Source organism: Rhodotorula toruloides (assembly GCF_000320785.1).
Source record: "Rhodotorula toruloides NP11 unplaced genomic scaffold Scaffold40, whole genome shotgun sequence".
Taxonomy (NCBI): Eukaryota; Fungi; Basidiomycota; class Microbotryomycetes; order Sporidiobolales; family Sporidiobolaceae; genus Rhodotorula; species Rhodotorula toruloides.
The window spans coordinates 72,952-95,497 of NW_015623000.1; the positions used below are offsets into that span (position 1 = coordinate 72,952).

The window sequence follows — 22,546 nt, forward strand, 5'->3', positions numbered from 1 at the left end:
CGCCGAGCCTTGTCGTCGAGCAAGAGAATGGCCGAGGAGAGTGACAGCGGTCGTCGTCGCGAGGAAAAAGGAAGAGCGTCGTGGTCGTTCAGGCACTCGAGCGGGGTTCGAAAAAGCATGTGGCTGCGGGCGAATGTCGATCCTGTCGTCATGCTCGCTCGGCTTTCGACGAAGACTCGCTCTGGCTTCGTCGTTTGCCGTCGCTGTGCTTCGTCGTCGTCGTCGACCTCTCAAGGCGCTCACCTCGCTCTCGACTGCGACCAGCTGCAGACTCCTTGCTTGGGGGGTCGGATTGCTCGCGTGCGAATCCGCCCTTGCCGACCAACGCTCGATCGCTCGCCAGTGCGCTTTTCTCGACTCGCGCGACTTCCTTCGACCCGACCGCACCTCCTCACGCCCCGCTCTCGCCACCCAGCCTCTCTGCGACAGCGTCTAGCCACTCACAAACACCACCAGCATATTCCCAAACGACTCACGCAACTCCCACCGCTTCCCGTCCTCTCTTTCCCCCGTGACGACCTTCGCAATTCCCTCTCTCCCGCCCGCTCGCTCTTCTCAAGCGCACTCAGCACGACCCAGCTCTAGTCCAGCAATCTCTCGCCGAGCCCAGCTCCCGATTGCATGAGCGCACCCACCGACTCGGACGCAGGGACTCGAGACGACCAGACGGGACGCGGGAAGGTCGAGGTGGGGAACTCGTCCCAGGCGCAGATGGGCTCGACGAGCGCAGACGGAGCGACGAGCGAGGCTGAACTTGTCAAGAGGCTCGATGCGGCGTTGAGTCTGCGAGCGAACGGGGCGACGCCGACGCAGGGAGGGAGGCCAGCGGGTGCGTCTACCAAAGCGTTTCTTGCGGTTCCTTCGCATCCAAAGTCTCCCCGTAACTGATTGAATGGACGTGCACGCAGCCCTGAGCGTCGCCATCCCCTCGCCGCCACTCGTCTCGACCGCAACGACCGGCGGACGCTCGGCCTCTGCGCTGGGTAACCACCCGCCTCGTCCGGGCTTGCACAGCGTCCACAGCTCGTTCGCGACGACGTATTCGTCGAGGTCGCCGGCGAGTCGGTCGACGAGCAACACGAGCATCGTGCGTCACGCCTTTTCGCTCGTCTCGTTGACGCCTTTCACCGACTGACGAGGATTCCGCCGGCACGACAGCACGAATCGGTTGGGAGCGCGCCCTACGTCTCTGAGACGACCTCTGCGAGCTACCTCTCTGGCGCATACGGTAGCCACCAAGCGCCACAGCATCCCGCGCAAGGCTACCCGTACGCAACGCCTCACGTCCACTTTGCGCACTCGCGCCAAGTCTCGTCGCAGGCGTCGTCGGGCGCACGGTCGCCTTCCGCCTCCTCGTCGTCGGATATGGTCTTCCATGGCCACCACGGGATGTCGGCGCCACAAGGCTTCCCTCCCCCATCGGCACAAGCGGCGTTCTACGCGCAATACGCGCCCCAACAGCCTGCAACGCAACCGATTTACCACCAGCTGGTCTACCCTCAAGCATCGGCCGTGCCGTACACGACCTACTCGCCCGCCGCTCCCGCTCCCCAGATCACCTACTGCACCGTCCCTTCCCCCGCACCGGCTCCGTACGCGCCTTACTACGCCAGTACTGCGCCCGTGCCAGTTCCGACGCAGCTACTGGTCAACCACGAAGGGAACGTCGTTTACGACCACGATGGGAATCCAGTCGCCTACCCTCCTGCCCCGCCTCCGCCTCCGCACCAAGCCCAGTCTCAGCAGCCGTACTTCCAGCCCGTCTACGTGTATCCCCAACAACCGCCGCAAGGCGCCGTGTATCCTTCTCCGCCCCCGCCTCAGCCTTCGCAGGCAGCGCCCTATCAACCCGTGTACTTTTCCTCGCCCTTCCACGCCGCCCAACTCCAGCAGCAACGCGCGCCTCCCCCGCCTGCACCAGCGCAAAGACCCTCGCCCGACCCAGGAGAAAGCGAGATCGCCTATCCCATCTCCGCACGCTCAAGTATTTCCTCCCCCCTCTCAACCGGCCTTCCCTCCTCGTTCGGCTTTCCCTCACCCGCTCCTCCAGCGCCCTACCCTCTTTCTCCTCCGTCTCGTCGCGCATCCTTCGCTGGTTCGTCGCCAAGTATGCACCTCATCTCCCCCTCGTCGCATTTCTCGCCCGTCTTTTCGGCCGCTGGAGCGAGTCAGGTCTCGCCTGGCGCGCCAAGACGAGGAGAAGCGTACGGCGGACGGAAAGACCTCCCTCGACCACCCGCTCATTCCCCTCATGCACTCTGGTTCGTCCCCTTCCCTTCCTCCTCTCTCACGCATACTGACGCGCTGTGAGATAGGGTCGGCAACGTACCCTCGGACGCCTCACACGCCGAGCTCTGGCAATTCTTCCAGACCCGTCCAACCCCTCGCGAGTGCGGGATCACGATCAGTCCGAACGAGGCGGGACTCGAGTTGGACAGTACGGGCGTCGAGTCGATTCATCTGATTACGAGGTCGAACTGTGCGTCCCCTTCTTGCTTCTCTCGCGGAGACGGTGTACTGATGAGGGAGGTGATGGGGGGAACAGGCGCCTTTGTCAACTACGTCTCGAACTTGCACCTCCACCACGCCATCGCCGTCACGAACGGGACCTCTCTCCGCTCGGACGACCCACGGTGCAAGCCGCTCGTCTGCCGCGTGCGCAAACACGAAGACGATGCGAAATCCGGCGTTGGGGCTCAGAGGATGGGCGGGATGCATAGGGCTTTCGTCAGGGAACAGCAGGTCAGGATGGCGGAACGGCAGAGGGAGATTGCGCGCTCGGAGACGGAGGAGGTCGAGGGGGTCAAGGGCAGGAGGATGAGTGCTGGAGCGTCGAGTATTGGCTCGACTAGTACGACGAGCACTTTCCTCGCCAAGCACTTTGAGCGAAGGTGAGTCGCGCCTCGCTTCTCTTTCGCGACGAGGGAGGGACTGATGGACGAGGGCGAGCAGGTATTTCATCCTCAAGAGCCATGACGAGGCGGACTTGCGCAAGTCGGTCGAGACGGGCGTCTGGGCTACGCAGCCGCACAATGAGGTGCTTTTCGCGCGACTGGCCCTTTCACCGATCCGCTGACAATCAGCGTCTCCGTGCAGCCGGTCTTGCAACAGGCCTTCCGCACGGCTCGCAGCGTCTACCTCATCTTCAGCGCAAACGGCTCGGGCTGCTGGTTCGGTTACGCACGCCTCTCAGGTCCAGTTGGCGGCGCAGGCGGCTCGTCGTCTCGCTCGTCCCGGTTCTCGTTCACCTCGTCTGCGGGCGAAAAGTCGGCCGACTTGCGCAAGTCGCAGCGCTCGGCGACGATCCTCGAAGAGACGGACGAGACCGCCTCTGCGCCTGCCGCGACGCATCTCTTCTCGCCTTCCGAACACCGCTGGGCGGACCAGTCTCCGCCCGTCATCACCCCCTCATCCGCCGTGATCCTCGATTCGTCCACCACCACGCCCGTCCAAGGAGGCTCGCTCGCCGTTCCTGTCAAAGCAGGCGGCGCGGAGGGTAACTCTGCGCCTGCCTCGCTCGCGGTTGCTGTGCCCGATTCGGCGCAACGGGCCATGTCCCGCTCGCAGGACCTCATGGCGCTCGAGACGGCCGAGAACCTCCATCTCCCGCCGGACGTCGCGGCGCAAGCCAAGCAGCGTCGAGCAGCTAGTTTCGATGTCGCCCCTACAAAGGTTGGGGACGTCCAGCGTCCGACGGCCAAGGAGGAGGCGGAGAGCCCGACGAAGGGAATCTTTGCGGCTGCGGCGGAGGCGAGGAACGCCAAGCTGGAAAAGATGGAGGCGGCTATCGACGAGAGCCGGAAGAGCAACGGCAGCTCGGGGACGATTGGTGCGCCGGCTGCTGGTGACGAGAAGAGGTGCGTGCGAGGCTCCTCCTCGCTCTACAAGCTGGTGCTGACAATTGGGTGCTTGCAGCGCGGGCGACAATCGGCACAGCTCCTGGGGAACGCCCTTCGCCGTTGACTGGATTGCTGTGTGCGTCTCTCTTCGCTACCTCCTCCTGTCCAGGGCGAGGCTGACCCTTCTCTCCTCGTGCAGCAAGAAGCTTCCGTTCTCTCGCTCGCGCCACATTCGCAACTCGTTCAACGGAAACCGAGAAGTCAAAATCTCGCGCGGTTCGTCACAGCCCAAGTCCCCCTTCTCAAGCTAGTGTTGACCGGTTCCTCGGTTCACAGATGGCACCGAACTCGAGCCTACTGCGGGCGAGCTGCTCCTCAACGAGTTCTGGCGGTCGGACGAGGTCGCGCCTCCCTCTTCGGCGGGAGAGAAGGTTGAAGTCCCGCTGCGACCAGCGAGTCCTCAGCCTCTCTACCCCGGTGCGGGCACGTCCGCTTTGCGGAAGCAGGACGACGAGGGAACGACGCCGCGACAGGTGAGTGGCATGGTCGCGGCGGGAAGCGGGAGTGCAAGTGGAAGTGAGCGGTGACGAAGGAGGAGCCAAAAAGATACCCTATGCGCATTTTGAGTGGATACCCCACAACATACACGCCGTGATATCCCTTCATTTTGAATCGCAACACACGAGTCTCTTCATCATCTCCCCTCGGGCCTGCCGTCTGTCGAGTGAATAGTGGTACATTGCAAGACTTAGCGTCTAGAGAGGCCCGTCGTCTCGTCGCCGCCCGGCTGGCGCTGGCTCGTCGTCCTCGTCGTCGCCGCCCAGGCCAAAGATCTCGTCCTCCCTTGCGCTCCACGGATCCTGCGCCTCCTTCCGCTGCGCGCGGCTGCCCAAACCGCTCGCGACACTTGCCAGCCTGCGCTCCTCCGTACCTCCCTGCTTCCGTCCCTCCTCCATCTCCCTCTCCTCCCTCGCGCCTATCAACCCCTCCTCCTCTTCTCCCTCGCTCTCGCTCATCTCGCCCAACTCGTCGTACAACCTTCGCAGTTCCCGTTCTCGCCGTCGTTCGCGCGAGTAGTGCGAGCAGAGGAAGATGGCGAGAGATGAGCCGAGGAGGTTCGCGAGGATGTCGCCTGGCTGGAAGGTGTGTGAGGGGAGGAGCGCTTGGACGAATTCCGAGAGGATGCCGCCGACTGCGTGTGGACTTTAAGCGTCAGTGGACAACTTATGAGCGAGGAAGAGAGACCACGCGACGCACAGCCGAGACAAACGACTGCGCTGCTTAGTTCGTTCCACCACCGCCAGAACCAGACTCTCCGCGCTTGCTCCTCGACGACCCAGCATGTGTAGAAGAGTGCGGTGGCGCAGAAGAAGCAAACAAAGTGGAGGACTTTGTCGCTGAACGGGACGGACGGAGGGGCGAGGTGGTGCGCGAGCGTTGGATGAAATCTGCGGGTCCGAAGCGATGTGAGAGCATGGCGAGCGTTAGCGGGCACTCTGTTCGCCTTGTACATGTTGTGCAGTGCGATAAAGAGAGCTGGAACGGGCCAGGACTCACCCGAGGAGCGAAAGAACGACGAGGGTAAGGAAGGTGTAGACGACGAAGACCTGCCGGAGAACCGTCTCGTTTCAGCCGTAGTCTCTCCAAAGGAGCCTGGCTGCACTCACCGGCCGTATCCGCAGAGGCAGGTCGCCCAGAGGGAAGGATCGAAGCGACCAGGCGTGCAGGTCTCGCAGCCCTCGCACCCGCTTCAGGCGAGCCCAGGATTGGGCGAGCGGGTTTGACGAGCGTTCCGAAGGTAGCCTGATGGGCGCTGGCATGGCCCAAGCGTTGTGAGCGCGAGCAAGTGAGGTGTTCGGGTCCAACGACGACGACGAGGTGAGGATTCGTCTCTTCACCTCGACTGAAGCTGGCCGGGATGCTCGGACGATCAGGAGTGCATTCTGGACGATCGCTGCTGGCACAAGCTGCCCGCACGCCCTTCCTCCCGTCTTTCCGTTTCGTCTCCACCTCCTCATCAATCCGGCAACAGCAACAACCTCCGCACGGCGCAGCAGCGGCTCGAGAGTCGGCGCAGACCACCGCAGACGCGCTGTACGCCGAACAGGGTGTCTCGGCGGGTCAGGCGGGCACGAGCGGGTCGGCGACATCTACGGGAATCACTCCGTCCTCGTCGGCAAGCGCGCAGACGAGCGGGGAAGCGCTGTATGCCAGCTCTGGACCGTCGGCAGCGACAAGCGGAGGGACTGGCGAGGCTTTCCCCTACGGCAAACCGCTGGCGAGCGAGCGCAAGGACGGTTTCGCGACGGGCACTTCTGCCCCGGTGGAGACGGATGCGGCGGCGGCGAGCGTGAAGCGACCAGTGTTGCATGAAGAACCGAGGGAAGAGGTGCAGGCGCCCATGGCGAGAGTGAGGCGACCAGTCGGAGCCTTCCGCGGCGGGTGCGTCTCTCTCTCTCTCTACTTGGTTCTTCGTCGCCTGCTGACTTCTTGCCGTCTCGCAGCTTGATCGGCTTCCTGCTCGGCGTCTCGCTCGTCGGAGGGTACGGCTACTTCCGCCTGCTGGACGATTACAAGCAAGCGAGTTCGGCGCTGCTGCTGAGCGTTGACGAACTCAAGCGAAGTACCACTCAAGTGCGTTCGTCCCGCGCCCATTTCCTCCTTCTCGACTGACCTTGTCCATGAGCAGATGTCAACCCACCTGTCGCGCATCTCCTCCCTCGAATCCGCCATCTCGAAACTCGAGTCCTCCTCCGCGACAAAGAAGCAGGTCGACTCGCTCCGCGGCGAGTACACCAAGTTGTTCGAAAGCGAGCACTTGGAGGTGTTGAATTTGAGGGCGCATGTGTGGGGAATAGGTGCGTCGGCGAGCTCGCTCGTTCGGTCCTCAAGCGTCCTGAACCCCGGAAGCTGATCCGAGTGCTTCACCGTGCACAGAACAAGATCTGCGCAACTTGACGAAGAGGGACACGTCGGTGCGGATCTGAGGCGGTGGCGAGTCGTAGACTGTCCGGCAGCAGCCTCGCAAAACGAAGACACTGTGACATATCGTCTTCCCTCTCGACGGATTCGCTACGACTTCGCGTGAGATAACGATAGCACGTTCGAAAGGATGCTACAGAGTTGCTTCGAACCAGCGAGAGCGTGGGTATGTAAAGGGATACACGGCCGTCAACTCGCCTCGCTCAATCCACCTCGACCTCTCCCGCACAGTCAACGCTAACGATCTGCCCCGTCCGTCCGTTGTGAAGCGTAACCCGCCGTTCATGGAACGCGCTCGAGTCGAGCTCGTCCGCGGCCTCCGCCAGTAGCGCCGAAAGCGACGGCGTCGTTAGACTTGGTGTCGCAACAGCGCTCGGGCTCGTCGTCCTAGACGCAGTCGGTCTCGCCTTCTTCCCACCCGTCCAAACCTCCGTCATCCCTCCCATCTTCTCCTCTTCATCCGCCTCGTCCGCGTCAAAGTCCACCTGGAGCTCTTCCATTCCTTCCCAAGGAGCGACACCGGGTCGTCCTTGAGGCGGGGCGCGCTTCCAGGGTTTCCACCAGGGAATGTTGGAGTTCGTCTTCGAGTCGGAGTCGGCGGAGGCGGAGGAGGCTGAGGGAGAAGAGTCGGGGTAGGCGAGCTCGTCTTCTTCGTAGCCGTCGTAAGCCCAGGGCGTCGCCTTCGCGCCGGCAGCCGAAGTCGCCTGCAAGGCGTAGGAGCGAGAGGAAGCCGATGAAGCTGACGTCGCGGACGGAGCTGGCGCCGAGACGGTAACCTTCTGCATCCCGCCATGCCAATTCGCCTTTCCTTTCGCCTTGGGGTTTGACCCGCGCGTTGTGGCGGTGGTCGAGGCGGACAGAGACGACTTCCATGCGTGCGAAGAGCTGGAGGCAAAGGTAGAGGAGCGGGAGGAGTTGGCGAGCGGAACGACGAGAGCCGAGAGGCGGCGGCCGTAGACGCAGCCTGTGTCGAGGCCAATCCTGAGCGCACAGAACAAGGTCAGCAAGTGAGTGGAAAGTCGAGGAGGACACGCGACGCACGAGTGCTCGTGAACCTGTAGGCCCTGGCCCGCCCAATGCCCATACACGATCCCCGCCGCCTCACATCCGCCTTCCTCCTCGTCCTCCTCCTCGTTCTCTCCAGCCCGCTTCGCGCAAGTGCCCATCTCCTCCTCCCAAAGCTTCCACCACGGCCTGCTTCCCTGACTCGCCTTCCTCCCTCCCTTGGCACTAACCCTCCATCGTCCCTCCTCCTCCTCGGGTTCGAGCGTTCGGAGATTCATGAGCGTCCAAGGATCGGTATTGGGTTCCTCAAGGAGGATCGACCATTTTGAGGAGGAGCGGAGGAGGCGGGAGATGCGTGATGAAGAGGGAGCGAAGGCGCGAGGGTTGGACGAGTCGAGCATGGCGTTTGGGGGAAAGTCGTGCGCCGACCATCCTTTCCCTCCCGCTGCATGCTGAAGAGTAGACGAATTCGAGCGCGCAACCATCCCCGCATGAACAACCCAACTCCCCAACTCTTCCACCCACAACGTGAGCGGCAAATCCTTGAGGTACTGGAAATCAGCGGCGGGCAAGTGGCGCGCGAGTTCGAATTCGGGAGAGCCCCAGGTTAGGCCGGAGGAGGGGGGAGGGAGGGGGAGATTGAGTGCGTAGAGGCGGGAGGAGGGGAAGGAGGGGGAGAGATGGGAGTAGAGAGGGCCGAGGAGGGAGCCGTCGGATGCGGAGGAGGAGGAGGAGGTCGTGGATGGGCGAGAGGCGGCGGAGGAGCGTGTCGCGGTCGTGGCCGAAGCGGATGAAGCCCCCGTCGAGGTGGGCCGCCCGAAAGGTCTCCTCCGTCCCGTCGTCTCCTTCACCGCGCTCGTCTGCTCTTCCTCCACCCTCGCGGTGCTGCTCAACTCCTGCAACAACTCCGCATCCGCTTCGGCACTCTCAAACTCCTCCTCCTCGTCCCCCGTCAACCAGCCAAACCACGAACTTCCCGCCGCGCGCTTCTCCCTCGCCCTCGGCTGAGGCACCCCGTACTCCTCGTCAGCAGTCAAAGGCCGACTGGGCCTCCTCACCTGTCCGAACGAGGGATTCTGCCCGCCTTTCAAACGGTCCGGCACCCTATACGCGCCCGCCTTCCTCCCCCCTTCCTCCTGCTCGAAGGTAGAGAGGTCGAGCGGCCCAACACTTTCCATCCAAACCCTCCACTCGATCACCCTCTGATCCGTGTTACCCCTCACACCCTTTGCGCCCAGTTGGCGGAGGAGGGAGATGGTGGAGAGGGAGGAGGCGAGGGACGATTTGTGCGGGAGGTCGCCGGTGTGGATCAATACATCGCTGGAGCGGGGGGAAGAGGAGGGGGTGTAGTGCAGGTGGGAGAGGAGGGAGAGGAGCGAGCGGTGCGTGCCGTGGACGTCGCCTGTACGCCGTCCTCGCAATTTGGATCAGTCACTTCCGCTCACAAGAGGGAAGGAGTGAGAGAGCGCGACAAGACGCACCAACGACGATCACTCGTCCGTTTTCCCCCTCGATGCGCGGCAAGACCGCATGCCACTTGTAAGCGCCCAACGAGCCGTTCTTGATCGCCTGCTCGACGTGGGCGAAGTGTGATGCTGTCGAGAGAGAGGTTGGACGAGCGGCGGCAACGCGGAACCTGGTCGATGCGGCGGCAGTCGAACGGGCGTGAGAGTGAGACGCTGCGGGCGTAGTTGTGGTCCAGTTGATTTCGTCCACCTTGAGGCCGCTCCATCCGACTCCCGTTTCTTGCGGGCCCGCTGCACTCGTGGTCCCACTCCTGAACGCACTCCACCACCCCTTAACCTCCTCCATCGCGTCCCTCGTCGAAGGCGGCGCAAAGAACCAGTACCAGACCAGTCCTCCCACCGCCGTCGCGACGAGGAAGACGAGGAAAAGCTTGCACTTCCACCACCCTCCTCCCCCTCGGCGCTTGCGAGAAGGGACGGAGCGCCACCCTCCCGCGCCTGAGCCGAGTCGCGAGGGGTTGTTGTACCGCGGGATCAAGCCGTCTTTCTCCTCTCCCTCGTCGTCCTTCTTCTCGTCCACGTCTTCTGCATCGACTTCAGCGTATCCGAGAGAGACGCTCCGACTGTGCGGCGCAGTCGCGCTCGAGAAGGCCGGCGCCGGGTCGAGTGAGGAGGCGATGTCGCCTGGCCCGCCGACGAGGGGGGTGTAGGATGTGTGGAGCGCGGCGGACGAGGTGCGCCGGTGGAGACGGGAGCTGGAGGGGTTGGACATGCTGAAATCGCTGGAGAGGGAGACGGAAGGGTCAGCGAGGGAGAGACATGAGGAGTGGGGAGGAGGAGGAGGACGTACGTCTGCGCGAGATGGCAGAGTCGCTATAGGACAGCTCAGAGCACGCAGGCTCTCGAGAGCGCTCAGAATACAGCAGTCAGTCGCAAGCAAAGACGAGGACAGCGAGCGAGATGAGGAAGAAACGAGAGGAGCGGGAGAGAGAGGCTGGCAAGATGGCCGAGCGGGATTAATGTGGGTTGCTTAGCACGAGTACATTGTCTGGAGTCTGACAATCCAGCCAGGAGGCTTTGAGGTGGAACGGAGTGCGTGGCTGGTCGACGACCAAGGCCCGAACGAGGAAGGTCCCCTCGTTGTATTCAGCTCATTACAAACACGAGCTGTATTCAGCCCATTACAACCCGGTTCTCCTCTCGCACTACATCAGGAGCCGTTCTGACTAGACTGCACTGCTTGTGACACCCTCGTACGCATTCCGAGCTACTCTGCGATTTTTCCCTCGGGGTGCTGACGAGACGGCGGAGCGTCGCAGTCCTCTTCACCCTCTTCCACCCGCTCAGCCGAACTCGTACACAAGCTACACCCGCACACACACCACCAGCACACTCGCAACCCACCCGACTCGCTCGCCCAGCTCCAGGTGCGTCCACCGTCGCCCAACTCCCGCTTCATCGCCTCGAACAACCGCCGTTCCCTAGCCCGCACTCTGCACGGCTCAGCTGGACCTGCCGAGCGACAAGAGCACTGTGACGGACCACCGCAGCATTGTGGACGCCAACCGAAGGACCCCAGCGCTGACTCCCGCTCGCACTCCGCACAGCCTTCTCATCAATCCAACACCCCCAAATTCCCGCACACCCTCTTCCCTTCGACCAGTTCGCCGGCCATTCTCTCCCAGCATGCTCCGACTCGCTATCCCCGTCCGACCCGCCGCCGCTCCTCTCGCACGCCTGCACTCGCCCTCCGTCGTCCGGCTCCGGCTCACCGCGGCTTCGTCGCCCATCCGCGCATTCTCCTCGACTCGGTTCACGCAACTCGACACCGAGAGACAGACGAGCCATGCGAGTCAGTTCCCGCCGCCGAGCGTCCCCAAAGACCCGCGACGACGAATCCTCCCTTCGTCGGCTTCCGCCTCGTCAAGAGCCTCTCCCTCACCCGCATCCACGCAGACAGAGCCTCCAGCGGCTTACCCCTCCTCCACTCCACAACCACCCATCTCCCCACCGCCCTCAACCGCCCGCCTCCCGCGTCGCCGCATAACCTCAATGACGGACCTCCCCTCCTCGTTCGGGCGCAACCAAATCATCGATGTCCCTCCCGAAGTCCAGCGCGACTTGGAGGACGTCATGAAGAGTTTCAAGGCGCCCGTTAGATATGCGTTTGCGTATGGGAGTGGGGTGTTTAGGCAGAAGGGGTATGCGAAGGAGGTGCGTTTCAACTCTGCCCTCCTCGCACTGCTTCTCTCCCTCAAACGAGTCTCGGTGCTGATCGGTTGAGCTGGCGCACAGGACAAGCCCCTCCTAGACTTCATCTTTGCCGTCTCCCACCCCTCGCACTGGCACGCCATCAACATGCAACAACACCCAGACCACTACTCGCTCCCTATGCGTCTGATGGGTAGCAACGCGGTTGCGTGGATGCAGGAGAAGGGACTGGGGGCGGAGGTGTGGTTTAATGTGGATGTCGAGGTTGAGGGGAAGGTGCGTCCCTCGCGATGGGCGTTGGCTTCACAGGCTGGAGCGCGGAGCTGACTGAGCGACTGAGGTGTTGACGCACAGCTTCTCAAGTACGGCGTCATCTCGATTGATGCGCTCTGCCGCGACTTGCTCGACTGGGAGACACTCTACATCTCTGGTCGGACGCAGAAGCCCGTTCGTCCCGTCCCTCCCTCGCCTCCTTTCCTCCTCAGCTGACAACAACGCCCGCAGGTCCGCATCCTCCACGACGACGCGCGCGTGCGCCTCGCGAACCAAGTGAACCTCGCCTCGGCCCTCCGCACCGCGCTCCTCCTCCTCCCCGAATCCTTCACCGAAGTCGAGCTGTTTGAAGAAATAGCCGGCCTCTCCTACCGCGGCGATTTCCGCATGCGAGTCGGCGAGAACCCGCTCAAAGTGCGCAACATCGTCGCGGCTCAATTGGGCGCGTTCAGGGGTTTGTATGGCGGGTTGTTGAAGAGTTTTTGGAAGGCCGTGCATGTGATTGGGGAGGTTCCTCCTCCCTCGGGATTGGGGTTGGGAGAGGAGGTTGGAGGGATCAGGTTGATGAGGCAGGACTTGGCGCCTGTCGTCCGCGCGCACACGGCGAGTCGACTCCCCGTCGGACTGAGGGACAAAGTGTTGGGCCACTACGAGCGGAAGTGGAATTTGGAGGGCGCGTTGACGGGCCGCGAGAGGGAGAGAAGGGAGAAGGAGGAGAGTGGGGAGACGGAGAAGGGCGGGATTGATCTTGTGGGTCAGAGGATGTGGGAGAGGATTGTCACGGATGACGAGTTCAAGGAGGTCATGAACAGGAGTGCGTTCGCCTCTCTCTGTGGATGAGTCTCTGAGTCTCGCTCACGCTCGACACGGAACAGGTCTCGCGCAGATCGTCGCTCGCCCAACGTTCAACCAGTCCCTCAAGGGCATCCTCTCCGCCGGACCCGTCAAGTCCCTCCGCTACGTCATCCCCAAGCTCAAAAAGAAGTGGGGCAAGGCGACGTCGCCCTCGCTTCCTGCGCCTGCGCCGTCCTCGGAGGTCAAGAAGGAGTAGATTCGTCGCCGCTTCAAGAGGTTAGAAGGGTCGAGTTGAGGGTCGTGCTTTTCGTTTTTCTGGTCGCCGTCACTGTTCTTCTCCGCTCTGTTTTTCGTCGTCGTCGCTCGTTCACCTCGTTGTACCAATCCACACTCTCGCTCTCGCTCGAAGGACACTCCATCCCATCCCATCCATCGCACATTCGCTCGCTCCGCATCACAAGCGCCAAAAGTCATCGAAATGCATTCACTCGTAGTAGTCTCCAGCGTGCGGCGTGCAGGAGCGAGGGACGAGGAGGAGGAGGAGGCAAGGGAGGGAGGACCTTCTTAAGTTTGCTTCGAGCTTGCGAGCGCTGTTCTGGCTTGCGAGCAGGCTCAGCGACGACTTGAACAGCTCGCCTTTCAGGCTGCCTTGTTGTGCCGCTGCGAAAGGGACACGCTGCACGACAAGACCAGCGATTTCCGCTTCTCCTTCCTCTCTCTCTTGCCTCCAACTGTCGCCTCTCGCAAACAACGTATGTTTCGCGGTCAAAGGCCAATCACGCCCTCCGCTTACTCCCTGACAGACTACACCGCCATGCACGCGTCCCCTCACCGCCCTCGTCCGTCCCTCCTCGCCCTCCCAACCGACGTCCAGTTCCGCATCTTCACGCACGTCCAGGAGATGGCCCCTCCCTGGCTTCCGCTCCTCTACCCCGCCCAAATCCATCCCTCGCTCCTCCCGCTCTCCCGCACGCTCTACTTCCGTCACACCCTCCTCACTTCCCTCGCTCGCTTCGATTCCTTCCAGACGCTTATCGAGGAGGATTCGTGCGGCGGATTGGCGGAGAGCGTCGAGAAATTTGAGATCGCGTTCCGGGACAGGCATGCGTGGGAGAGGGAGAAGAAGAGGACGGAGGAGGTTGTGAGGGTTCTTGGGAGGCTGGGGGGGCTGAGGGAGTTGAGGGTCGATAATGTCAAGAGGCTTGGGGAAGAGTTGGTCAAGATGGAAGAGGTCTCGCCGTGGATGACGGAGGTCGTTGGGTGAGGAGAGGCTTGCGGGCGAGGCGAGGAGAAGGAGGAGGAGAAGCGCGTCGCTTCGCTTTCTAGGCCCAGCTTCAGCGGCACGAGTCTCCACACGATACGCTGCCAGAATTCCCATTCAGCTTTGGGCGTATGAAGCGAGAGACGCCCGCCTGTTCCTTCTTGTCCTCCTCCGGCTCGCTCGCTCGCTGCACACGCTCTTGCTACCACTCAAGACGACTTGCGCTTGTTGCCATCGCCTCTTTACAACCTCTCAACACGCTCACACGCCCTCGCACTCGCCCAAGGTGCGCTGCTCACCGCCCTTGTATCCTCATCGCTCGAATCGGCTGACCTCGTCTCTTCTCGCGACAACAGCCTCGCGATGACCGACTACTTGACCAAGCTCCCTACCGAACTCTTCCTCGACATCTGCCAGCGCGTCCAGGACGCGAAGCAGGGCCCGTACCTCGGAGCCGTCTCGAAGGCGTTCCTCCGTCTCGCGCGAGAGGCGACTTTCGGCGACACGACAGTCAGGACGTACGACCGCCTGCAGAAGCTGTGCGACATGGCGAAATGCGCGTCAGACGTCGTTCTGTCGATCCGAACTCTTCGACTCGAGCTTGAGGACGCCAAAGATCTCGACCTCCCCAAATCGAAGGAATTGACGGCATTGTTCCAGTCCCTCGTCAACACGACTGCGCTGGACGTGCGAGGCTCCAGTCGCATTGCCAAGATGGTCCTTGCGCCTCGCAAGGGCCGCCGTTCGTCACCGTCGCTGCCTTGTCTGCAAGCCCTTTCCATCGATGGTCGGTTCGCTTTCGAGCGCAGCTTGCGGAGCGAGTTGGCGCACTGCTTTGAGCGCGAGCGGAGGCTCCCTCCTTCCCCACACTCCCTTTGTTGGCGGTGGGCCGGGGACGAACAATGGCGGTTAGGAGGCTGGGATGCAGGGCAGCCAGTGAGTTCGATTGTCTGCAGCTACCCTTTGTCCGAGAGGCGGGGAGGAGGCGGTCGCTCCGTTCTCCGTTCGCACCCCCTCGCTTCGAGTCGCTTACCGACTCGTCGTACTGTGCAGCTCCAGCCACTCGTCGCTCGGTGCGTAGCCTACTGGACCGTCGCTTCGCGTCGGAGGCTAACTTGGACTCGCGCCGCTCCGCAGCTCGCACGCACACATCCTCCTCGTCGCTTCCCTCGGATCCCTCGACTCCTCGAGATCTGCTCCGTACGTCCTCGGACTCCCTGCCGCTTGCTCCGCAGCGCAGGCTGACACTCCTCGCGCTCCGCGCAGACGATCGTCTAGTGCCAGCTAGACCGTCTCCTCCTCAGGCAGCTCCGCTCCCGCTTGCTTGCCTTTCAGGTGAGCAGCGCTCGAGGATCCTCTCTGCTCCGCACAGAGGCTAACCCGCTTGCTTGCCTTTCAGCTCTCGAGGTCTTTAAGATCCACGCCAGCGACCGAGGTCTCCATCTTCCTCATGGTCTCAACCGGCTCGACCACGCCCATCTCTCTCTTCGGAACCGACAAGGCCACGACCCGCGCCATCTTAGTTGCCCTTATCGCCTACGTCAATGCACCGAATCAGCAGACGAGCGACGGCGTCACTGCCCTCATTCAGCCGCTTCAAGGCGACGGCCGTTTGTACTGGGCTCGCTTCGCCAAAGGGGTCTCGACAGCCCGAACCGCCCTCGTGGCCAACGACGCCGGCGAGCTCCCCTTCCGCGACATGGACATCGACGCGACTGTCCCGCTCTTCGCCCAAGTCGTTCGCGAGCGGAACATCGGCCTCTTCGATAACCCGGACAACATCCTCCACCTCTTCACCAAAGACGGGAAGCCTCGTTCTCGCGCGCCTTCAGCCCCAGCGGGCGAGCGTGGAGGAGGAAGCGCCAGCAGCGCCGCGCGTTCACACGCTAGCTCGTCCGGCGCGGGTCAAGGCGGCCCTTCGCTCAACGCCCAGCTCGACGAGCTCCTCGACAAAGGCGAGGACGACCAGCCGCAGCCTCGTTCCAAGGGCAAGGACACCGGTCGGCCCGCCGGCACGAGCCGCAAGGCCAACCGCCCTCGCGCAGCCGACTTCGATAGCGGCGCAGGAGCCGGCGGCGACAACAGCGGCGACCCGTCGGACGGCGGCGGCGATTCGTCGGACGAGGACGAAGACTACGGCCAGCGTCGCCCAGCGGACAGCGACGAGGACGAGCCGGACCTCAAAGTCGACAAGGGCATCTCGAACGACGTCCTCGCCCAAGCCGCTGCCAATCTCAGCACGAGCAACGCCGTCCAGCTTGACCGCGTACCCGACATCGCTCTCAAGACGTACGAGCTCGCCCAAGCCTACCGCAATTCGAAGTTCAAGAGCGTCGTCAAGACTCGCGCGCAGAATGAGGCTGCCGCAATGCCTGTCGCCGCTGCAGAAGCCATCATCAAGGGCTTGCCGGTCGATTACGGGCAGATCTACGCGCACAAGCCCGGCCATCGCTCGGTTGCTCACGTCGGCGGCGACCTCTTCGTCGACAAACCACCTCCCTCGACCAAGATCCCGGACATCCTCTCGTGGCTATTCGTCTTCGACAAAGTCACGAGGCTCACAGTCGAGATGTACCGGCACCGGCGCAAGGAGCTCGAACGGTACCGAGAATGGTTCATGGGCAGTTGCTACGCTCGCCCCGACCTCTTCGCCCAGTACCGCGACTACGACGACGACTACCGTCGCAACTTCGGCACGTTCGGCTACGGATGGACGCTCGACGATGCTCGAGTCGACAGCGCCGCTCAGATGCGGTTCATCAACTTCTCCCCGACGCACGCCTCGTCGTCCGGAGGAAGCGGCTCCCGTCGGCGCCAGCGCGACAGCGATTCCGAGTCGCCGCGCTCCGCGCCGCGCAGACGCTCTTACGGGTACGACTACCCAAACGACATTTGCGCGCGGTTCAACGAAGGCGAAGACCACGACCGCGTCGACTGCAACCGGCGCAAGCCGCGCCGTCGTCATATCTGTGCTGCTTGCGGCAGCGCTGGCCATGGGCGGCTCGACCCGGCCTGCCCTAAGCGCTCAGGAGGCGCCGGAGGAGGAAACCCTAATCCAGTCGCTCCTTTCTCGGTCAGGAAGTGAGGAGGAGGATACGATTCGCGAGGGCTACCGACTCGCCGGTACGAGCTCCACCCCTCGCCTTCGACGCGGCCTCTTCTTCGCTTCCTCCTCTCCGTCGACGCCGGCCGTCGACCGCACCGCCGACCCAACTCTCGAGCCTCCGCTACCATCCATCCCTGCTTCCGTCCTCTCCGACCCCGTCACCTCAAGCACGTTGGCGCAGGCGCCGCATCTCTTCAACGTCTCTTCACCCATCGACCAGGACAGGCTTCGGATGTGGCTGGCACCGCATCCGAACCGCCCGCTCGTCGAGTCGATCCTCCTCGGGTTCGAGCAGGGCTTCTGGCCCGGCCACTCGGGCGAATTCGACCTCTCCGACTCGCCGCCTCACGATATCGAGGACGACGACCACGACCTGCTCAACACGCAGCTCGCAAAGGACTACGACAAGGGTTACCTCTCCGAGTCCTTCACTACCCTCCTTCCCGGCATGGTCGTCTCGCCTATGTTCGTCGTCAGGCTCGACAAGCGCAAGCCTCGCGCCGTCGTCGACATGTCAGCTTCCGGTCTGAACAACGGCGTCTCGCGGGAGGTCGCCAGAACGTACTACGACACGATCAGCGAACTCGGGCGCCTCATGCGGCATCGACGTCTCCGCGGCGAGGACTCGCGAGGCGTGCTGTGGAAGAGCGACGTGTCGGGCGCTTTCCGTACGATCCCTGTCGCACCGCAATGGCAACTCAAGCAGGTTCACCGTTCTCGAGTCTGGGACGCTCGCAAGAATCGGTACCGCTTCGTCTACTACGTCGACCACAGGCTCGTCTTCGGCGGTCGCTTTTCGCCCAAGCTCTGGTGCACGGTTATCAACACAATCCACTGGTGCATCCGGCATCGCCTAGGGCTCGAGTTTCCCCTCCTGTTCGTTGACGACACCTTCGGCTACGACGTCTCTGGCAAGACCGTCACTGTCCAACATCCGGAGACCGGCGAATCCCGCGCCGTCCCGCTCGAGCAAGGAACGGTGCTCGTCGCGTGGAAGACACTGGGTGTTCCCTGGGAATGGGATAAGCAAGAGAGCGGGTCGTCGCTCATCATCCTCGGGCACCTCGTCGACGGCCCTTCGCTCACGGTCACGCTGCCCGCTCAAGCTCGTGCCGACTTCGTCGCCTTCGTCCAAGCGTTCATCGCTCAGGGTGAACCGCCGCTCCGAGACTGGTGGCGCCTAACGGGGTACGCCCAGTGGGCTTCAACGACGAACCCTTGGATCCGCTTCACTCTGCGCTCGCTCTACGACAAAACCGCCGGGAAAACGCGTCCCCGAGGCCTCGTTCCGCTCAACGACCAAAACCGGCGCGACTTGCGGCAACTTATCGACGAGCTGGAGAACAGCCCTCCGCTTTACCTCCTCGATCCCGCTCTCGAACCTTGGAGCGGACGCGAGGCCGACATCATTGCGTACACTGACGCCTGCCTACACGGGGCCAACGGGTCAACAGGCCTAGGAGCCTGGTGGAAGTCCTCGCCGGACGGACCTCGGCTGGCCTTCTCAAGTCGCCTTCCTTTGCCTCTCGACGGCATCGCTCTTGCCGAAGCTCGCGCGGTACACGACGCAATCATGCTCGTGCTCGAGCGGAACCCCGACTTGAGGCGGCTGCTCGTGCGCTCCGATAGCGCCTCGTCCGTCTACGCCTTCGACTCGGGATCCGCGAAGGACGACATACAGCCACTCGTCTCATCTGCCTACGACGCGCTGCGGCAGCGGAAGGTTGATCTTCGCATCGAGCACATCCCAGGCGACCGCAACGTCACAGCAGATAAGCTGTCGCGCCTTCCGCTCGACGAGCTCCGCCGTCTCTTCCCACACTTCTCAACCTACGACTCTCCAGCAACCCTCTCCGCATCGCCATCGCGGGAGAGGGCAGCGCAATGAGCCGCTACGCTCCGAGGAGTCGTCAAGTGCGGATCTCCAAGCGCTCGCAATTCCCCTCCTCTCGCTCGGCTCGCCAGCCGAACCCTTCCCTCGCGGCACTCGAGGCGGAAGCCGACAGTTTCATCCAGCACTCGCGCGAGGCGTCCACTCGCCGCTCGTACACCCAAGACCTCAAGAACCATTGGTTCCCTTTCCTCCGCATCTACAAGTTCAGTCCACGCCCGACGGCGTACAAACTCAAGCTCTTCGTTGTCTGGTGCAGTCATCGGATACGAGGCGTCCAGAAGGTCCTCTCCGCACTGAGATGGCACCATCGCTTCTCGGATGAGGAGTGGGCTTCGATCCGCAGTCACCCGGACGTCCGCGACGCGCTCCGCGGCTTCGCCAAGCGCAACCCGCACACACCGAAGCGTGCACCGCCGCTCCTGCCGGAACACCTCCGCGCCTTCGTCGCGCACGCATTGCGACCCGGAGCTTCGTACGACGACCTGCTGGCAGCAGCGATGGCTACCGTCGGCTTTTGCGGCCTGATGCGCCTCGGAACGATGGTGCGTGCCAATCGCACAGCGGAACGCGACCCGAGGAAGTACATTCGCCGCGACTCAGTCGCTTTCCAGTCGGAAACCGCCTTCTCTTTTTTCCTCCCCTACGACAAGCAGGACTACCTTTGGCAGGGCGCGACAATCTCGATCATCTCGCAGAACGGCATCGTCGACTTCGACTGCGTCAAGCTGTTCCGGCTGTACCTCAAACGACGCGACTCGCTCTTCCCCACCCACCCCTACTTCTTCACTCGCCACGACGCCCTCCCACCGCCTCGGTCCTTCTTCAGCAGTCGCCTTCGCCTCCTCGCTCCCGGCTGCACGGGTCACAGCCTGCGCGCCGGCGGCGCTACCTTCCTCGCCTCGCTCGGTGTCCACTCGGACGTGATCAAGCGTTGCGGTCGCTGGTCGTCCAAGGCGTGGGAGATCTACATCCGATCAGACCCAGCCATCGCTGCCTCTATCCTTCGAGTCGACTTCGCACGCCTCGCCTAACCCGCCCTCCCGCCTTCATTTCTCCTCCATCATCAACACTCTTCTCCCTTCTACGCTTCTCCCATACCCGGGGCGGAGAAATACACGGTCTTCGCTATCTCAGACGGAGCTACTCGCGGTCGAAGACCTCTTCGAGGGCTGGGCGAACCCCTTCGCACCGGCGCACTACGCCAATCTGGAGTACTACCCGGCACTTGACTCCCTCGACCTGCTCATTCTCCGGACCCGCGCCAGTCTTGGCCGTTACCTGCCTCGATCCCCACCGCCCTTCGTACCTTTCGGATGGTGGATTGCGCTGTGCGGGCCTATCCTTGACAATCCAGCAGTTCGCGACTTTCTCGCCTGGATTGAGTGCCCGCGGGGTGTGACTCTGCACGACACTCCGATGACAGAGGGTGCGAACGACTCCCTCGCCGCCCTCCTTGAGGAGGTCCCGGAGCCAGACTCTGTGATCTTCCTCTCGCTGTGCCGGATGGGATGCGACGAGAACCTTGGCAGGGCGCTGCGCAAATTCGATTGCTTGTCGGTCGGCGTGGAGTTTCGCGCAGGGACCTGGCACCGCGACTGCGTCTCTGCACTCCGCGACATGAAGCTTCTCAAGGAGATCACGCTTGATGCCTGGACCACCATCACGACTGACGATCTCGCCTGCCTTATCACCGGACCGAAGAAGCATCCTTCACTCGAAACTATCGACCTGCAGAACATCCGCGACGTCGGGAGCAACCCTTACGGGACTGATTCGGATAGTGACGACGAGTGGGAGCGTTACGACGGGTGGACCGACGACTTCACGCTGAAGGGACTCGCCGACTTGCTTGAGGTTGCGGACAAGGAGGGCGTCAAGTGCGAGGGACTCGCCGTCAAGCTCGCGCGCCAGGAGCTCGCCTGTCGTCGCAGGGCCGCCGCCGCATCGAAGGCGTCGAGTTAGGGTCATCGGCCGGCGGAGGAGCGGAGTGCGTCGATTGTTGTGGACAGATTGTCGACTTTGGCTTGCAACTTGCCGAATCTCGCGGCGTCCTCTTCCGCGTTCATTTCTTGCGCGTTCTTGCATCGCTGTCAAGCGTCGCAGATATGTCTCTGAAGCTCTCGAAAGGCGCAGCGAATCCGGTAGTCGCGCGAGAGCGGCCCTTCACCCTCTTGTCCTCCTCCCGCTCCCTCGCTCGCTGCTCACGCTCTCGCTACGAGTCAAGACGACTTGCGCTTGCTGCTATCGCCTCCTTACAACTTCTGAACACGCTCACACGCCTTCGCACTCGCCCAAATGCGCTCTCCATCCCTCTCGCATCCTCATCGCTCGAACCGGCTGACCTCGTCTCTTCTCGCGACAACAGCCTCGCGATGACCGACTACCTGACCAAGCTTCCTGCCGAACTCTTCCTCGACATCTGTCAGCGCGTTCAGGACGCGAAAGAGGGCCCGTATCTCGGGGCGGTCTCGAAGGCGTTCCTCCCTTTCGCACGAGAGGCGACATTCGGCGACACGATTGTCAAGACGTACGACCGCCTGCAGAAGCTCTGCGATCTCGCCCTTCAAAGTGCCAGCGCCATAGCGAGCGTCGGAAGTCTATACCTTGAGCTGAAGAACAAGCCAGACGACGGAACACCTCGAGCTGTCGACTTGACGGGTCTCTTCGCCGGGCTTACGAATCTTGATGTCCTCGGTATCGAGAGGGCGCCACGTATCGCCAAGATGGTGCTCGCTCCAACGGGCGCGCGCCGTCTCCTGCCTCGCCTGACGACCCTTCGCATTCACGACCCGCTCGAAGGCTGGGCCAACCCCTTCGCGATCAGCCACTACGCAAACCTTAACCGATACCCATCGCTATGCAAACTCACACTCCATGTCGAACGCGAACTCGACAGTCTCGGTCGATACCGCGTGACGAGGGAACCAGACTGGGCGCCTTTTTGCTGGTCCGTCACGCTTCGCGGACCTGTGCTCAACAACCCGGCTGCTCGCGACTTCGTGCACTGGCTCAGGGCCAGCGATGCGCTCTATCTCCACGATTACAGCACGGCCCGCACGGATGATTCCTTCGCTTCCTTCCTCGATGTCGTACGAGACCCGCAAGAGGTCAATGGTCTCTCCTTCCTCCGACTCTCGCAGCCAACAGAAGACCTTCACGTCGCACTCAGGCGTTTCACAAACCTCTACGGCATCGAGTTCCGCACCGGCACAAGTCTGCACAGCTGTCTCGAGACGGTGCGCGGCCTGAAACACATTGAACGCCTGTACTTCTTCACCGGCGCCGAAGTCTCTACGACAGACCTCAAGTCGCTCGTCAGCGGCCCAGACAAGCTTCCTGTCCTGTCCCTCGTCGGGATCAACCTGGTGTTCGACCACTGCGAATACCTTGCCATCGACTTGGGTGGCGAACCTGACGACTGGGAAGACGAGTTCGAGTACAGCGACGTTCCTCAATACGACGGTTGGACGGATGTCTTCACGCTCGCGGGACTGGCCGACTTGCTGAAGCTCGCAGACAAGGAGGGCATCGAATTCGAAGGACTCGCCGTCAAGCTCGCTCGCAAGGAGTTGGCGTACCGCAAGAGGCTGCGCGAGTCTGAGGAGGCGAGGAAGAAGCGGCTTGCGGCGGCAAAAGAGGCGGCCATGAGGGCGCAGCTTGAAGCGGACTAGCACCATCGTCTTTCCTGTCCGCTTGCAACACTACAATTGCCTC

General features: G+C 62.6%; 9 protein-coding genes across 9 annotated transcripts; 7 read left to right on the forward strand and 2 right to left on the reverse strand.

Annotated features, from left to right (window-relative positions):
* Window positions 1-621: 621 nt before the first annotated feature.
* RHTO_06422 (YT521-B-like splicing factor) lies at window positions 622-4,426 on the forward strand (the record flags this gene model as incomplete). The annotated part of the gene is made up of 10 exons (XM_016420083.1): window positions 622-829; window positions 909-1,087; window positions 1,159-2,261; window positions 2,316-2,479; window positions 2,546-2,891; window positions 2,953-3,037; window positions 3,097-3,857; window positions 3,916-3,975; window positions 4,039-4,115; window positions 4,176-4,426. The coding sequence occupies 10 exons, from the start codon at window positions 622-624 to the stop codon at window positions 4,424-4,426; spliced, it is 3,234 nt and encodes a 1,077-aa protein (XP_016269498.1).
* Window positions 4,427-4,594: 168 nt separating this feature from the next.
* Window positions 4,595-5,659, reverse strand: RHTO_06423 (VanZ-like domain protein; the record flags this gene model as incomplete). Its single annotated transcript, XM_016420084.1, has 4 exons — window positions 4,595-5,031; window positions 5,097-5,287; window positions 5,397-5,446; window positions 5,507-5,659. 4 exons carry the CDS (start codon window positions 5,657-5,659, stop codon window positions 4,595-4,597), a joined length of 831 nt encoding a protein of 276 aa, XP_016269499.1.
* A 98-nt stretch (window positions 5,660-5,757) lies between these two features.
* RHTO_06424 (uncharacterized protein) lies at window positions 5,758-6,826 on the forward strand (the record flags this gene model as incomplete). The annotated part of the gene is made up of 4 exons (XM_016420085.1): window positions 5,758-6,281; window positions 6,344-6,473; window positions 6,529-6,697; window positions 6,777-6,826. 4 exons carry the CDS (start codon window positions 5,758-5,760, stop codon window positions 6,824-6,826), a joined length of 873 nt encoding a protein of 290 aa, XP_016269500.1.
* Window positions 6,827-7,024: 198 nt separating this feature from the next.
* Window positions 7,025-10,064, reverse strand: RHTO_06425 (ser/thr protein phosphatase family; the record flags this gene model as incomplete). The annotated part of the gene is made up of 3 exons (XM_016420086.1): window positions 7,025-7,802; window positions 7,863-9,228; window positions 9,308-10,064. The coding sequence occupies 3 exons, from the start codon at window positions 10,062-10,064 to the stop codon at window positions 7,025-7,027; spliced, it is 2,901 nt and encodes a 966-aa protein (XP_016269501.1).
* Window positions 10,065-10,978: 914 nt separating this feature from the next.
* RHTO_06426 (mitochondrial import protein Mmp37) lies at window positions 10,979-12,827 on the forward strand (the record flags this gene model as incomplete). The annotated part of the gene is made up of 5 exons (XM_016420087.1): window positions 10,979-11,506; window positions 11,588-11,779; window positions 11,858-11,950; window positions 12,008-12,590; window positions 12,652-12,827. The coding sequence occupies 5 exons, from the start codon at window positions 10,979-10,981 to the stop codon at window positions 12,825-12,827; spliced, it is 1,572 nt and encodes a 523-aa protein (XP_016269502.1).
* Window positions 12,828-13,385: 558 nt separating this feature from the next.
* On the forward strand, window positions 13,386-13,835 carry RHTO_06427 (uncharacterized protein; the record flags this gene model as incomplete). Its single annotated transcript, XM_016420088.1, has 1 exon — window positions 13,386-13,835. One exon carries the CDS (start codon window positions 13,386-13,388, stop codon window positions 13,833-13,835), a length of 450 nt encoding a protein of 149 aa, XP_016269503.1.
* Window positions 13,836-14,195: 360 nt separating this feature from the next.
* RHTO_06428 (retroelement protein) lies at window positions 14,196-19,863 on the forward strand (the record flags this gene model as incomplete). Its single annotated transcript, XM_016420089.1, has 6 exons — window positions 14,196-14,574; window positions 14,886-15,032; window positions 15,099-15,167; window positions 15,260-16,639; window positions 16,692-18,717; window positions 18,783-19,863. The coding sequence occupies 6 exons, from the start codon at window positions 14,196-14,198 to the stop codon at window positions 19,861-19,863; spliced, it is 5,082 nt and encodes a 1,693-aa protein (XP_016269504.1).
* Window positions 19,864-20,248: 385 nt separating this feature from the next.
* RHTO_06429 (uncharacterized protein) lies at window positions 20,249-20,794 on the forward strand (the record flags this gene model as incomplete). Its single annotated transcript, XM_016420090.1, has 1 exon — window positions 20,249-20,794. One exon carries the CDS (start codon window positions 20,249-20,251, stop codon window positions 20,792-20,794), a length of 546 nt encoding a protein of 181 aa, XP_016269505.1.
* Window positions 20,795-21,204: 410 nt separating this feature from the next.
* RHTO_06430 (uncharacterized protein) lies at window positions 21,205-22,503 on the forward strand (the record flags this gene model as incomplete). The annotated part of the gene is made up of 1 exon (XM_016420091.1): window positions 21,205-22,503. The coding sequence occupies one exon, from the start codon at window positions 21,205-21,207 to the stop codon at window positions 22,501-22,503; it is 1,299 nt and encodes a 432-aa protein (XP_016269506.1).
* Between the last annotated feature and the right edge of the window lie 43 nt (window positions 22,504-22,546).